The sequence below is a fragment of the Vipera berus genome, assembly GCF_964194415.1.
Source record: "Vipera berus genome assembly, chromosome: 1".
Taxonomy (NCBI): domain Eukaryota; kingdom Metazoa; phylum Chordata; class Lepidosauria; order Squamata; family Viperidae; genus Vipera; species Vipera berus.
Genome location: NC_138202.1, coordinates 1,816,746 through 1,828,985, shown reverse-complemented (window position 1 = coordinate 1,828,985; position 12,240 = coordinate 1,816,746). Strand labels below are relative to the sequence as shown.

General features: G+C 50.4%; 2 protein-coding genes across 2 annotated transcripts in view; one reads left to right on the top strand and one right to left on the bottom strand.

The window, feature by feature from the left end:
* Positions 1 to 12,240, bottom strand: part of LOC308677033 (nicotinamide riboside kinase 2-like) — an 828,951-nt gene that overhangs the window by 388,887 nt on the left and 427,824 nt on the right. The window lies entirely within an intron of this gene.
* Positions 1 to 12,240, top strand: part of ACSBG2 (acyl-CoA synthetase bubblegum family member 2) — a 45,222-nt gene that overhangs the window by 29,326 nt on the left and 3,656 nt on the right. The window contains exons 8-13 of the mRNA XM_081314661.1: positions 443 to 592; positions 2,570 to 2,746; positions 4,372 to 4,553; positions 8,141 to 8,374; positions 10,415 to 10,632; positions 10,941 to 11,080. Of these exons, the coding sequence (XP_081170787.1) occupies positions 443 to 592; positions 2,570 to 2,746; positions 4,372 to 4,553; positions 8,141 to 8,374; positions 10,415 to 10,632; positions 10,941 to 11,080 (1,101 nt within the window). The remainder of the gene's footprint in view (positions 1 to 442; positions 593 to 2,569; positions 2,747 to 4,371; positions 4,554 to 8,140; positions 8,375 to 10,414; positions 10,633 to 10,940; positions 11,081 to 12,240) is intronic.

The following is a 12,240-nucleotide window of genomic DNA, read 5'->3' as shown; positions in this document are numbered from 1 at the left end:
TGCTGCAGCAGTCGTACATTTGAGGACCTTTTTTCCAGGGCCGTTGTAACTTCGGCGGCCGAACAAACGGTTGTAAGGCGAGGACCGCTGTCGTCCTTGTCCCGCTCTGCTTCTTCCAGATTCTCTCTGGGAGGAAATACTTCCTCACCAGATCCGGAGATCCCAGAGATCTGGAGAGGCCTGGGGATCCCGCAGGGAAGCGTCGCACTCTGAGTGGGCCTCTTGGGCACCCCCGGCAGAGGGCTGGAAGGGCCAGTGGGTAGCGTCCCGCAGGGCCATCAATGCCTTGGATTGCGTAAAGGGAGGGGGGAGAACAGCCCGCTGTTTCCCTTAAAGAGTAGGGGGCTAAGAGCCTATGCGCCCCACACATCATGACGCACGGACGTGGACGTGGCCCCCACTTCTCACCCGAGGCTCTGTGGGGTTTTTCCCTCCCGATCAGTGGGACGAGTTCATGGCCCTGGGCAGCTCCGTCCCGGACGAGCAGCTGGACAAGATGCTGGCCAGTTTGAAGCCCACCCAGTGCTGCACCATCATCTACACTTCGGGGACCACCGGGAACCCCAAAGGAGTCATGCTCAGCCACGACAACGTAAGTGCCTGCCTGCCTGGGCCCCCTCCGTGTCTGTGTGTCTGTCTGTCTGTCTATGACATCTCGCCACGGGACGAGAGCAGCACTAATGCCAAAGAAATGGTGGAAGAGAATCGCTAAAGAAAGGATACAAAAGGGGGGGGGCAGAGTGAGACGTGCGAGTGTCCAAAAATATATATAAAACATGTATTTTAAATGATTAAATTGAGTTGCTCAATTTTCCCGGGGTGAGTTGTCGCGTGCCTCCCAAGGCCCCTATGGCAGGAAAGACCCCCCCACCTCCACCCCAGCCTCGTCCCTCACATCAGGGCTTTTCAGGCTGCACTAAGTGATCAGCCGTAAGTCGAGGACTTGCCTGTGTCTCTCGTTTTTTTTTCCTGAGGTCCTAAGAGGCCGAAGTTTGCAGGAGACCTTACCCGGTTTCCTGCTTTTTGCAAATACCAAACTGCATTGGTGCGTTTAAGATTTAAATTAGTGTCTAGGTAGAACCTCCGTCATGTGGGTGTTTTTCCGAAGGGCACGTGGGCTTTGTTATTCCTGGAAGATGTTTCCCATCTTCACCTCTGAAGAACTGAAGAAGCTTCTTGGATGAGAAGCGAAACGTCTTCCAGGAAAAACAAAGCCCACTTGCCCTTTGGAAAAGCACCTTTGAGCCACTTAAATGAGCGACTGGCGAAACTTGAAAATATTTAAAGGTAAAGGTTCCCCCGCACATGCATGCTAGTCGTTTCTGACTCTAGGGGCCGGTGCTCATCTCCGTTTCAAAGCCGAAGAGCCAGCGCTTGTCCGAGGACGTCTCCGTGGTCATGTGGCCGGCATGACTCGATGCCAAAGGCGCACGGAACGCTGTTACCTTCCCACCGTAGCGGTCCCTATTTTTCTACTTGCCTTTTTACGTGCTTTCGAACTGCTAGGTTGGCAGAGGCTGGGACACGTAACAGGCGCTCACTGCTACGCGGCACTCGGGATTCGACCCGCCAAACTGCCAACCTTCTGATCGACAAGCTCAGCGTCCTAACCCACTGAGCCACCGCCTCCCTTTCAAAATATTTACTCACCCTGAAATAAATCTTGAACATGTCAAGCTTCTCCCACGTACTCACCCTGAAATAAATCTTGAACATGGCAAGCTTCTCCCACGCCTGGCGAAACTTGAAAATATTTACTCACCCTGAAATAAATCTTGAACATGTCAAGCTTCTCCCCTCCCTTCTTCTGACTGATGCAGTTTAAATGGCATTAAGGATTTCTCTCCTTTTTAGCTTCTCATTCAGTTTTTCCGATCGGGAAACCCTTGTGGACACTCAAGGCCCTAAAGATTCTTTTTTCAGGAGGCAACTGGACTTTCTTGTTTTATCTTTGAAGACGTTTCACTTCTCATCCAAGAAGCTTCTTCAGCTCTGACTGGACGGTGGGGAAGGGGAGGATTTATACTCCTTGCAGAAAAACTGGTCATTTGCCTTCTTTCAGGGAGTCGTTGAGGCCACTTGGAGGTTCGTCTGTGTCATCGGGGTCACCTGAGTGGTGCAGAGGGGTGTGGAGCCTCCTTGGAACAACACAGTCCTTTCAGCAGTTCCAAGGCGGCTCCACACCCATTAGCATCACTCAGGTGACCCCGAGGACACAGGTAAGCCTCCAGGTGGCCTCAACGACTCTCTAAAAGGATGCAAATGACCAGCGGTCTGCAAGGAGTGCAAATCCTCCCCTTCCCCACCGTCCAGTCAGAACTGAAGAAGCTTCTTGGAGGAGAAGCGAAACGTCTTCCAAGGAAAAACAAGGAAGTCCAGTTGCCTCCTGAAAAAGTATCTTTGGGACAACCATGACCTTGGGTGACTGAGAATCTCCACGGACACTCCGGCCCCACACCTTTGTGCGTTTGTGTTTCCTTACGGGACCCTAATAGCCAAAGGTGGCCTGAGGCTCCTCTGTGGGGGGTGGACGTCCCGCCGTGGCAGCCATGCCGTCTTTGTCCTGCAGATCACGTGGACGGCCAGGGCGGCCGGAGAGTACGTGAGCCTGAAGACGGCCTTGGAGGGCCAGGAGAGCGTGGTCAGCTACCTGCCACTTAGCCACGTCGCCGCCCAGATGATTGACATCTGGCTGCCCATCACCTTCGGCGTGGAAACGTACTTTGCTCAGCCTGATGCTCTGAAGGTGAGTTGCCGGCTCCTGCTTACGATGACAGAGCTGGAAGGGGCCTCGGAGGTCTTCTAGTCCAACCCCCTGCTCAAGAAGAAAACCCTGTGCCATTCCAGGCAAATGGCGTCCCAATCCCTTCTTAAAAACCTCCAGCGATGGAGCACCCACAATTTCTGCAGGCGAGCCCTTCCACTGATTAATTGTTCTAACAACAGCGGCCCTGCAAGGTAGGCCAGACAGCGGTTGTCAGAGTTGAAAGAGAAGCAACTTACCGCCTTAATTTGAGCTCAGCTTCTAGTGACTTCTGATGGGATTTCCTAGTGGTGCACCATCCTGGCATTTAGGGATCAGCTGAGGTTGGCTAGGTGCTGCCCCCTAGTGGGGAAAGCAAAGGTTCCCTTAAGTACAGCTCAATTCCTTGTTATACAGGCCAATCTCGTTTCACATCTGCTCTGTTGTTGAAGTTACAAGGGTGCTGGAAAAGTAACATTATGACACGTCTTTGCACGTGTAACTCCTGCTATGTGTGACCTTCCCAGCCGGCTTCTGACAAGCAGAGTCAACGGAGAAGCCGGCAGTAAAATCGCAACCCCTGAGGTCACGTGAGGTCTCTGGCTTCATGGGAAGTGACATCAGTCTGTCACAGTCACACCGTGTTTCATTGAACAACTGTGTGTCGCTTAAAGAACAGAGTGACTAGTCTCCGTTGTAATCATTAAGTGTGCCTGTGTAAGTTTTGGCAGTGATGCAGAACTGTTTCTTCCAGGGCATTTTCCCTTCCCAGTTGATACTTTGGCTTGTGGGATCTCCTGGTGGTCCCTCATCCATATGTTAGCTGTGTTGATTTCTGCTTAGCCTTTTTCTGATATGCTGAGGTCAGCCAGGTGTTGCTGCCACAAACCCTTAATTTAGAAGCAAAGACCCCCTGAGGGAGATGGTTGACTAAGATAGGAAAGATGGATGGATGGGAGAGAGAGAGAGAGAGATGATAGACATATGGTAGATAGATAGATAGATAGATAGATAGATAGATAGATAGATAGATAGATAGATAGATAGATAGATAGATAGATAGATAATGCAACAATAATAATATAATAATAAAGTTGGAAGGTACCCTTGGAGGTCATCTAGTCCAACCCCTTGCTCAGGCAGGAAACCTTATACCATTTCAGACAAATAGTTGTCCAGTCTCTTGTTATGTATCTATATGTAGATATAGATAGATAGAGACACGGATAGGTGGACAAACAGGAACGCATAGACAGAATGGATAGATGGATGGATAGACAGACAGATAGATAGATACAGAGATGATAGATGTAGATATAGATGGATAGAGAGAGAGAGACACACACACATGGACAAACAGATAATCAGATGGATAGATAGATGATAGATGTATAGATATAGGTAGATGGAGAGAGAGAGAGGCAGGCAGATAGACCGACAGAGGGACAGACAGAGACATATAGATAGATTAAAGCAACGTCCCAAAGGGGGGGGGACAGAACCTCAATATTCCCGGTGGCTCCGGGTGGGTTTCTCTCCCGTGCGTCCTCCCCACCCTCCTCTTGAATCAGCTCCCCTGCCAGCGCTCCAGTTATCCCCCAACCGGCTCCTTTGTCTTGGCCTGGCAGGGCAGCCTGGTGGAGACCCTCCGGGAAGTGAGACCCACGGCCTTCATGGGCGTCCCCCGCGTGTGGGAGAAGATGCAGGAGCAGATGAAGTCCGTGGGGGCCAAGTCCTCCATGCTGAAGAAGAAGATCGCCGTGTGGGCCAAAGCCGTGGGGCTGGAGACCAACCTGAAGCGCATGAACGGGTACGAGGTGGGGGGGAGGGGGGAAAGGGGGGGAGGCGGAGTCTTCTGCTGCCTGGATGCCGCTCCTGGCTGAGATGCACCCCCTGCTTTATGGGTCTGGGGACGGAAAAGCCCCCTCCCACTGAGGGACGGGGCCACAGTAGTGGCTTTCGGGAGGTGCAAAAGTGGGCTCGGGGGGATCTCACGCTTGGGACCTTTGCTGCTCCCCCAAATTTAGGGTCAGGAGGGAGGCAGGAGCAGCCTGGGCAGCATCGGCAAGGCACAAACCTTTCACGACCATTCCCAGCTCTGCAGCCCCCTCCCCATTTCTGAGCTCAACATGTCAGCCGCTTTGCCAAATACAGTGGCTGCACCCAGCTGGGTAGATGACCTGTTCAAAACAGGTGCACCCCCTTGTGGACAAAGCAGGGAATTTAATAATAATAATAATAATAATAATAATAATAATAATAATAATAATGCAGAATATAAGGAAAAACGGCTGGATGACAGATTAAATAGATGGAAAACCAAAGCTTTGCATGGACAGCATTTGAAAAACATTGAAGGAAAATGTGATAACAACTTCACTTGGGCACGGCTTAAGATGGGAACCATCAAGTAAGAAACGGAAGGCTTAATACTGGCTGCTCAAGAACAAGCACTACAAACTAATGCCGTGAAAGCGAAGATACAAAAATCCGCTGACAATCCAAATTGCCGACTTTGCAACAACAAAGTTGAAACTGTTTCGCATCTAATATGTGAGTGCAGCAAAATTGCGCAAACTGATTACAAAACTAGACATGACCGAGTTGCTAAACTAATCCACTGGGCATTGTGTAAAAAATACAACTTGCCTGTGTCCTAAAAGTCATGGGAACATAGGGTAGAAAAAGTTGTGGAGAATGAGAGGGTGAAGATCTTGTGGGACTTCCGAATACAGACCGATCACCATTTGGAACACAACACGCCAAATATCGCAGTTGTAGAGAACCGAAGCGTACAGCTGATTGATATCGCTGTACCAGGAGATGCCAGAGTCAAAGAAAAAGAACTAGAAAAAATAACGAAATACTGCAACCTGGCCATCGAAACTGCGCGATTATGGATGAAACGCGTAAGAGGGATGCCCATTGTCATCGGGGCACTGGGAACTATGTCCAAAAACTTTGCAAAACACATCAAGAATTTGCAGCTTCCTGCAATAACTCCAGCAAAGCTACAAAAAACTGTGCTACTCAGAACATCTTACATTTTAAGGAGATACCTGGTTGATACCTAGGATGCTGGCAGCAACCCGTGTCAACCATTAGTGCCAAGTCAGTTTGAGTGTTCAGTTGACTGAGTTTCATGTTTTAGGAATAAAAGTTTTATAATAATAATAATATAATAACAATAACTATAACAACAGTGATGATGATAATAATAGAGTTGGAAGGGACCTTGGAGGTCTTCTAGTCCAACCCCCTGCTCAGGCAGGAACCCCTACACCCCTGAGCACTGCACCCTGGGCTCCTGGTCAAGGCGAGGCCGGGCTCCAGCGGGTCCTTGATTGTTCTCAGGAAATGTCCCAATAAAAGGACCCTCCCACGGCCGGTCAGGCTCCACCCCCACCGTACTCTGAAGGCAGCCCCCCTCAGTCCCCCAAACAACAGCCCGTAAGTTACAAAGAAGGTCCACAGGGTAGGAGCATACTCACAGGGCACGGTCCAGGGTCCCAAGTCCAGCCCACCCGGCTAAGCGAGACCACGAGGCCAAGGCGGCAGGCAGAAGGCACGGTCCTCAAGGTTAGGCAAGGCAAAAAGGCACCAAGCAAAGCCAGGCGAGCACAAGCCAAAACAAGCCATCATTCCTGGCCCAAGACTGCCTCCCCACGGCTGCTTCTTCAGTCGCTCCACTCCAGCTACTCCTCGCAAGGAGGGGTGGGGAGATCCGGCAGCCTTTCTCTAAGATGGCTGCTCTCTGCTCTCCGTGCCCTCGGATCGGCTGGGGGAGGCAGCTGTTCCTCTCCAGTGGGGATCGGCTGCCTCTCAGCCCCACTGCCGGTCAACAGCCGATCCGGCCCTGTATCGGCGCGGGCAGGCAGCTCTCCGGCCAACCACCTCCCCCAATGCCTGAGGGCCCTGGGACAGCGTTGTCCTCGGCCGAGGGAGATGTGCCGTCCCTGCTAGACGGTCCCAGTTCCAACTCCTGCTCCAAACCAGGCTGCGATGGGGCCATGGCGCTACCCAGATTCCCCGCCTGCGTCCTACCAGGACCTACGGTGGGCACTCTGTTTGCCTGCTTGAGCCTTGATCAAAAAGCTCTTCCTGTTGGCGCCCGCTTCTTTTTTCCTTGCAAGGATCTAGGGACCGGTAGCTGCAGGTGGGGCATGTTGTTCCGTGAGAAACTTGTGAAGTGAGTTTTGCCCCCCCTCCCCGCTTTTACGACTTTTCTTAACCCCGTTTGTTAAGGGAATCGCTGCAGTTGTTAAATTAGTAACAGGGTTGTGTAAGTGGGCTACCCCATTGCCTTGCCATGTCAGAAGGTTGGCAAAGGGGGGGGGTCACACACACACACACACACACCCCAGGACACTGCAAATGTCACCAATATGAACCAGTTGCCCAAAGTCTGAATTTTGACCAGGTGACCCTAGGGATGCTCAACGGTCATAAGTGTGACACTTTCTCAGTGCCGCCGTAACTTTGAACGGTCACTAAGGAAACTGTTGTAAGTCAAGGACTAACTTTGTTAGCGTCCCCTGGGTGGGTCGCCGAATAGACTTCCCGTCCACCTTGTGGGAGTTGTCTCTCTTACATCTTTTCAGGATTTTTAAATTTATTTTTAAGCAAAAACCCCAGTGCTTCCAACTCTGTTGATTCTATTCTATTCTATTCTGTTCTGTTCTGTTCTGTTCTGTTCTATTCTATTCTATAATTCTATTCTATTCTATTCTATTCTGTTCTATTCTATTCTATTCTATTCTATTCTATTCTATTCTATTCTATTCTATTCTATTCTATTCTATTCTATTCTATTCTATTCTATTCTATTCTATTCTGTAATTCTATTCTATTCTGTTCTGTTCTGTTCTGTTCTGTTCTGTTCTGTTCCATTCCATTTTGCACTGTTTTTTATTCTCTATTCTATTCTTTTCTCTGGAAAACGGGTCCCAGTGGCTCTTTTGAGTGTTTAAAGTTGCCAACCCTTGCCCTATACCATATCCAGACCTGCGCAGCAGGGCTGCTTTCCCAGGACTTGTTTCAATAAACACTCTTCCCATACCGGTACATGCATGTGTGTGTGTGTGTGTGTGTATGTTGGGGGGGGGCAGCACAGCCCCTAGGAAGGCTGCAGCCCTTGTTGGTTGTGGGGGGGGGCTCTTGTTTCTTTCCCAGCCTCCTGCCCACAAAGATTCTCCATCATCCAGCTCACGGTAGTCGTTGCGCTTCTCATCCAAGAAGACGTTTCGCTTTCTCGCCCTCCTCTCGGAGCCGAAGAAGTTTCCGGGATGAGAAGCGAAACGTCTTCATAGAAAAACAAGAAAGTCCAGTTGCCTCCTGGGGGGGTGGGGGGGGGAAGCACCTTTGGGACTCCCAGCCTCATGCATACTTTTCCTGCAGGTCCGTTGATCTCCCGATGAATTACCGGCTGGCGAAGGCGCTGGTTTATAAAAAAGTCCGGAAAGCCTTGGGGTTGGACCGCTGCAACAGGTGCTACACGGGTGCGGCCCCCATCACAAAGGACACCCTGGAGTTTTTCCTGAGCCTGGACATTGTGATCTACGAGCTCTACGGCATGAGCGAAAGTTCGGGTCCTCACACCGTTTCGCATCAAACGTCGTACAGGATGTCCAGGTAGGCTCAGCACTCAATGGATAGGGTATATTTACAGGGCAGGGGGGGCACAGCTGGGCCCAAAATTTCTCCTAAGTGAAAACGGTTGTTAAGTGGGGCTTTCCCCATTTTACGACATTTCTTGCCACAGTCGTTAAGTGAATCACTGCAGTTGTTAGTTAACACAGTTGTTAAGTGAATCCGGCTTCGCCATCGAGTTTGCTTGTCAGAAGGTCGTAAAAGGGGATCATCACACACACACACACACACACACACACACAGAGAGAGAGAGAGAGAGAGAGAGAGAGAACACTGCAACCGCCATAAATGCGAGCCACTTTCCCAGCATCGGAATTTTGATCACAGGGCCGTGGGGAGGCCGCCAAGGGCGTTAACTGCGAAAAGTGGTCGTAGGTCACATTTTTCAGTGCCGTCGTGACTTTGAACGGTCGCTAAACGAACGGTTGTAAGTTGAGGGCGACTTGTGCAGCCATAACGGAGCCTGCTCGAGATGATTGCAAAATTGTGGTTGCAAAGCATGGCGTCACTGTGCCAAGCTGATTTTCCGACTTTTTTTTGTAGCAGTTGTTTAAGCGAACGCTGTGGTCATTAAGCGGAGCGATTGTTTTGGGGGGCATTTTTGCCCAAAACTAGAAATAACTGCCAATTCTCCTCAAAAACATTGTACATTGAAGTCACGTGAGCAAAGGGTGCTGCAAACTGCCCTAAACCCAGGCCAGTTGCCAAGTGCCCAGGATATAAACCCATGACCATGGGGATGCCATCGTAAATTGGTAACCAGGTTGTAAGTACCTTTGAGTGGGGGGAAGGGTCTGTCCTAACTTTGAATGGTCACTATGTGACCCGTTGTAAATTGAGGACAACCTGTATTTTCTCTTCCACCTGGGAAGACTTGAAGGCTTTTCTTATTTAAAGGTAAAGGTAAAGGTTCCCCCGCACATGCGTGCTAGTCGTTTCCGACTCTAGGGGCCGGTGCTCATCTCCGTTTCAAAGCCGAAGAGCCAGCGCTTGTCCGAGGACGTCTCCGTGGTTATGTGGCCGGCGTGACTGGACGGCAAAGGCGCACGGAACGCCGTTACCTTCCCACCATAGTGGTCCCTATTTTTCTCCTTGCATTTTTACGTGCTTTCGAACTGCTAGGTTGGCAGAAGCTGGGACGAGTAACAGGCGCTCACTCACTCTGCTACGCGGCACTCGGGATTCGACCCGCCAAACTGCCGACCTTCTGATCGACAAGCTCAGCGTCCTAACCCACTGAGCCTGAATTCCTGGGTGAATCCGCTCCCGTGTCCATTGCAGAATTTAAATTTCCCCAATGGAGGAGATTCCTGCAAGCTCAGATGAACAGGTCACGGGAGAGAATTCCCACAGTCGGGAGAGATTTTCAGCCCCGTTTGGGGCCGAGTTCTTTTTCCCTGGCACGACTGGCTTTGTTGTGCCGAAATTTCTGGCTGAGATTGGAAAGCTCTCCGCCAAGCATTAAGAGGTGCGAGCAGATTGCTGTGTTTGTTGGGCAAACACTGAAAAAGTCTAGATTTCAAGTGTGCCGTTGGCAAGCTGTTAACATGGGCATCTTGCATTTTACATTTTACAGTTGGGAGAGTGAACGAGCTGAAAGGTGGTGTGTGGGGGGGAAACCTCTGAATTTTTTTTAAAAAAAAAAAAACCTGATGTGAGCAAGTGCCGAGGAAAAGGACATGTAAATGGGAGAAATACCCAAAAAAGTTCTAAACATTTGGGTGGCTGTGTCGGAAATTCAGCGCGGCCAGCTCTTGATTTAATGGACAAAGGAATGCCTGTTAAATCAGACCCTGTCTGTTGTATCCAAAGTTCTGCGTTAAATCAGGATGCGCTATTTTGTTAAACAAGGGTCCTAAGCTTTAAATAATTAGGTTTTCTTTTATACCCCCTCACATTGTGAGCGTGGAGACTCTGCTGTGCTTCTCCGCAATGGGCAGTCCGTGTGTGTGTGTGGGGGGGTGGGTACACTTGCCAGCCCTTAACTTTTTGCTTGACCCCTCCCCTCCCCCCTCCATCCAGCTGCGGTAAGGAGATTACAGGCTGCCGGACGATGCTTTTCAAACCAGACCAGGAAGGCATCGGTGAGGTCTGCTATGCCGGGCGTCATGTCTTCATGGGCTACCTGAACATGGAAGACAAAACGAAAGAAGCCATTGACGCCGAGGGCTGGCTTCATTCCGGGGATCTGGGCCGCCACGATGAGGACGGCTTCCTCTTCATCACAGGGCGGATCAAAGGTAATCCAGTCCCCTGGGTCACCAGGGAAGGTCACAAATGAGAATGCCAGGTCCGCTGGGAGGCTGCAGCCCTCATAACTACAAACCGGTAGCCAAGTGCCTGGATTTCGATCGCGTGGGCTTGCTTCAACAGTCGTAAGCGTGAAAAACAGTCTAATTTTGAAAGGTCACAAAGCGAGCGGTTGTTAAGTCGAGACTCCCGGTTTCTGCAGCAGACAAGCTGCGGTTTGTCCCGTAGACTGCAAGTGTGTGAATCCAGTCGCTTTTCTTGAGGTCTGACGGCATGGCCTTTGCCGTTTTCATTCCAGAGCTCATCATCACCGCGGGGGGAGAGAATATTCCCCCAGTCCCGATTGAAGACGCGGTCAAGGAGGCCGTCCCCATTCTTAGCAACGTCATGTTAGTGGGAGACAAAGCCAAATATCTCGTCATGCTGATGACCCTTAAGGTGAGCGCCGGATTTTCTCCTGCCTCCCCTAGGCACCGGGACCCGCGGGGGAGGGGAGGGAGACAAGTCCAAGGGGCTGCCATTCTCACTCCTTCAGATCCAAATGGGGCTTCCCCAGATGTGTTTAGAATAGAATAACAGAGTTGGAAGGGACCTTGGAGGTCTTCTAGTCCAACCCCTCCTGCTCAAGCAGGAAAGACATTTCAGACAAGTGGCTGTCCAGTCTCTTCTTAAAAGCCTCCAGTGTTGGAGCACCCACAACTTCTGGAGGCAGGTTGTTCCACTGGTTAGGCTTCTCTCCTTGGTTAGTTTCCATCCATTGCTTCCTATAATAATAATAATAAAGTTGGAAGGGACCTTGGAGGTCATGTAGTCCAACCCCCTGCCCAGGCAGGAAACCCTATCCCATTTCAGACAAATGGCTGTCCAGTCTCTTCTTAAAAACTTCCAGTGTTGGAGCATTCACAACTTCTGGAGGCCAGTAGTTCCACTGGTTAATTGTTCTCACTGTCAGGAAATTTCTCCTTAGTTCCAGGTTGCTTCTCTGCTTGATGAGTTTCCATCCGTTGCTTCTTGTCCTGCCTTCAGGCGCTTTGGAGAATAGCTTGACTCCCTCTTCTTTGGGGCAGCCCCTGAGATACTAGAACACCACTATCATGTCCCCCCTCGTCCTTCTCTTCCTTAAACTGGACATACCCAATTCCAGCAACCGTTTTTTTATACCTTTTAGCCTCCGGTCCCCTGATCATCTTTGTTGCTCTTCTCTGCACTCTTTCTGCCAGATTCTAGAGCGCCCTTTTGCTGTTTCAAGATGGGTGGGCTTCAAACTTCTGGAATTGGCCAGCTGGGGAATTCTGGGAGTTGAAGTCCACCCATCCTAAAGTGGCCAAGATGGGAGAAACACTGCTCTGGGCAGGCACGATTGAGGGTGTCAATCCAGGCAAGAGAAGTTCCCCTTTCAAAAGTCTTCAGGAGTGGAAAAACTGAGGACTTGAATTGAAAGCTGAGTGTTTAGTCTTCGTTTTTGGAGAATCCTGTTCACCGAGTCCCCTCATGCTTGACCATTCTTTCATAAATGCTCCCAAATAGCTGCTTAGCTTAGGGTAGGGCTGATCCTATGCTGGTGGGGGGAGGGGGCGCAGAGGAAGAAATTCCTCCAC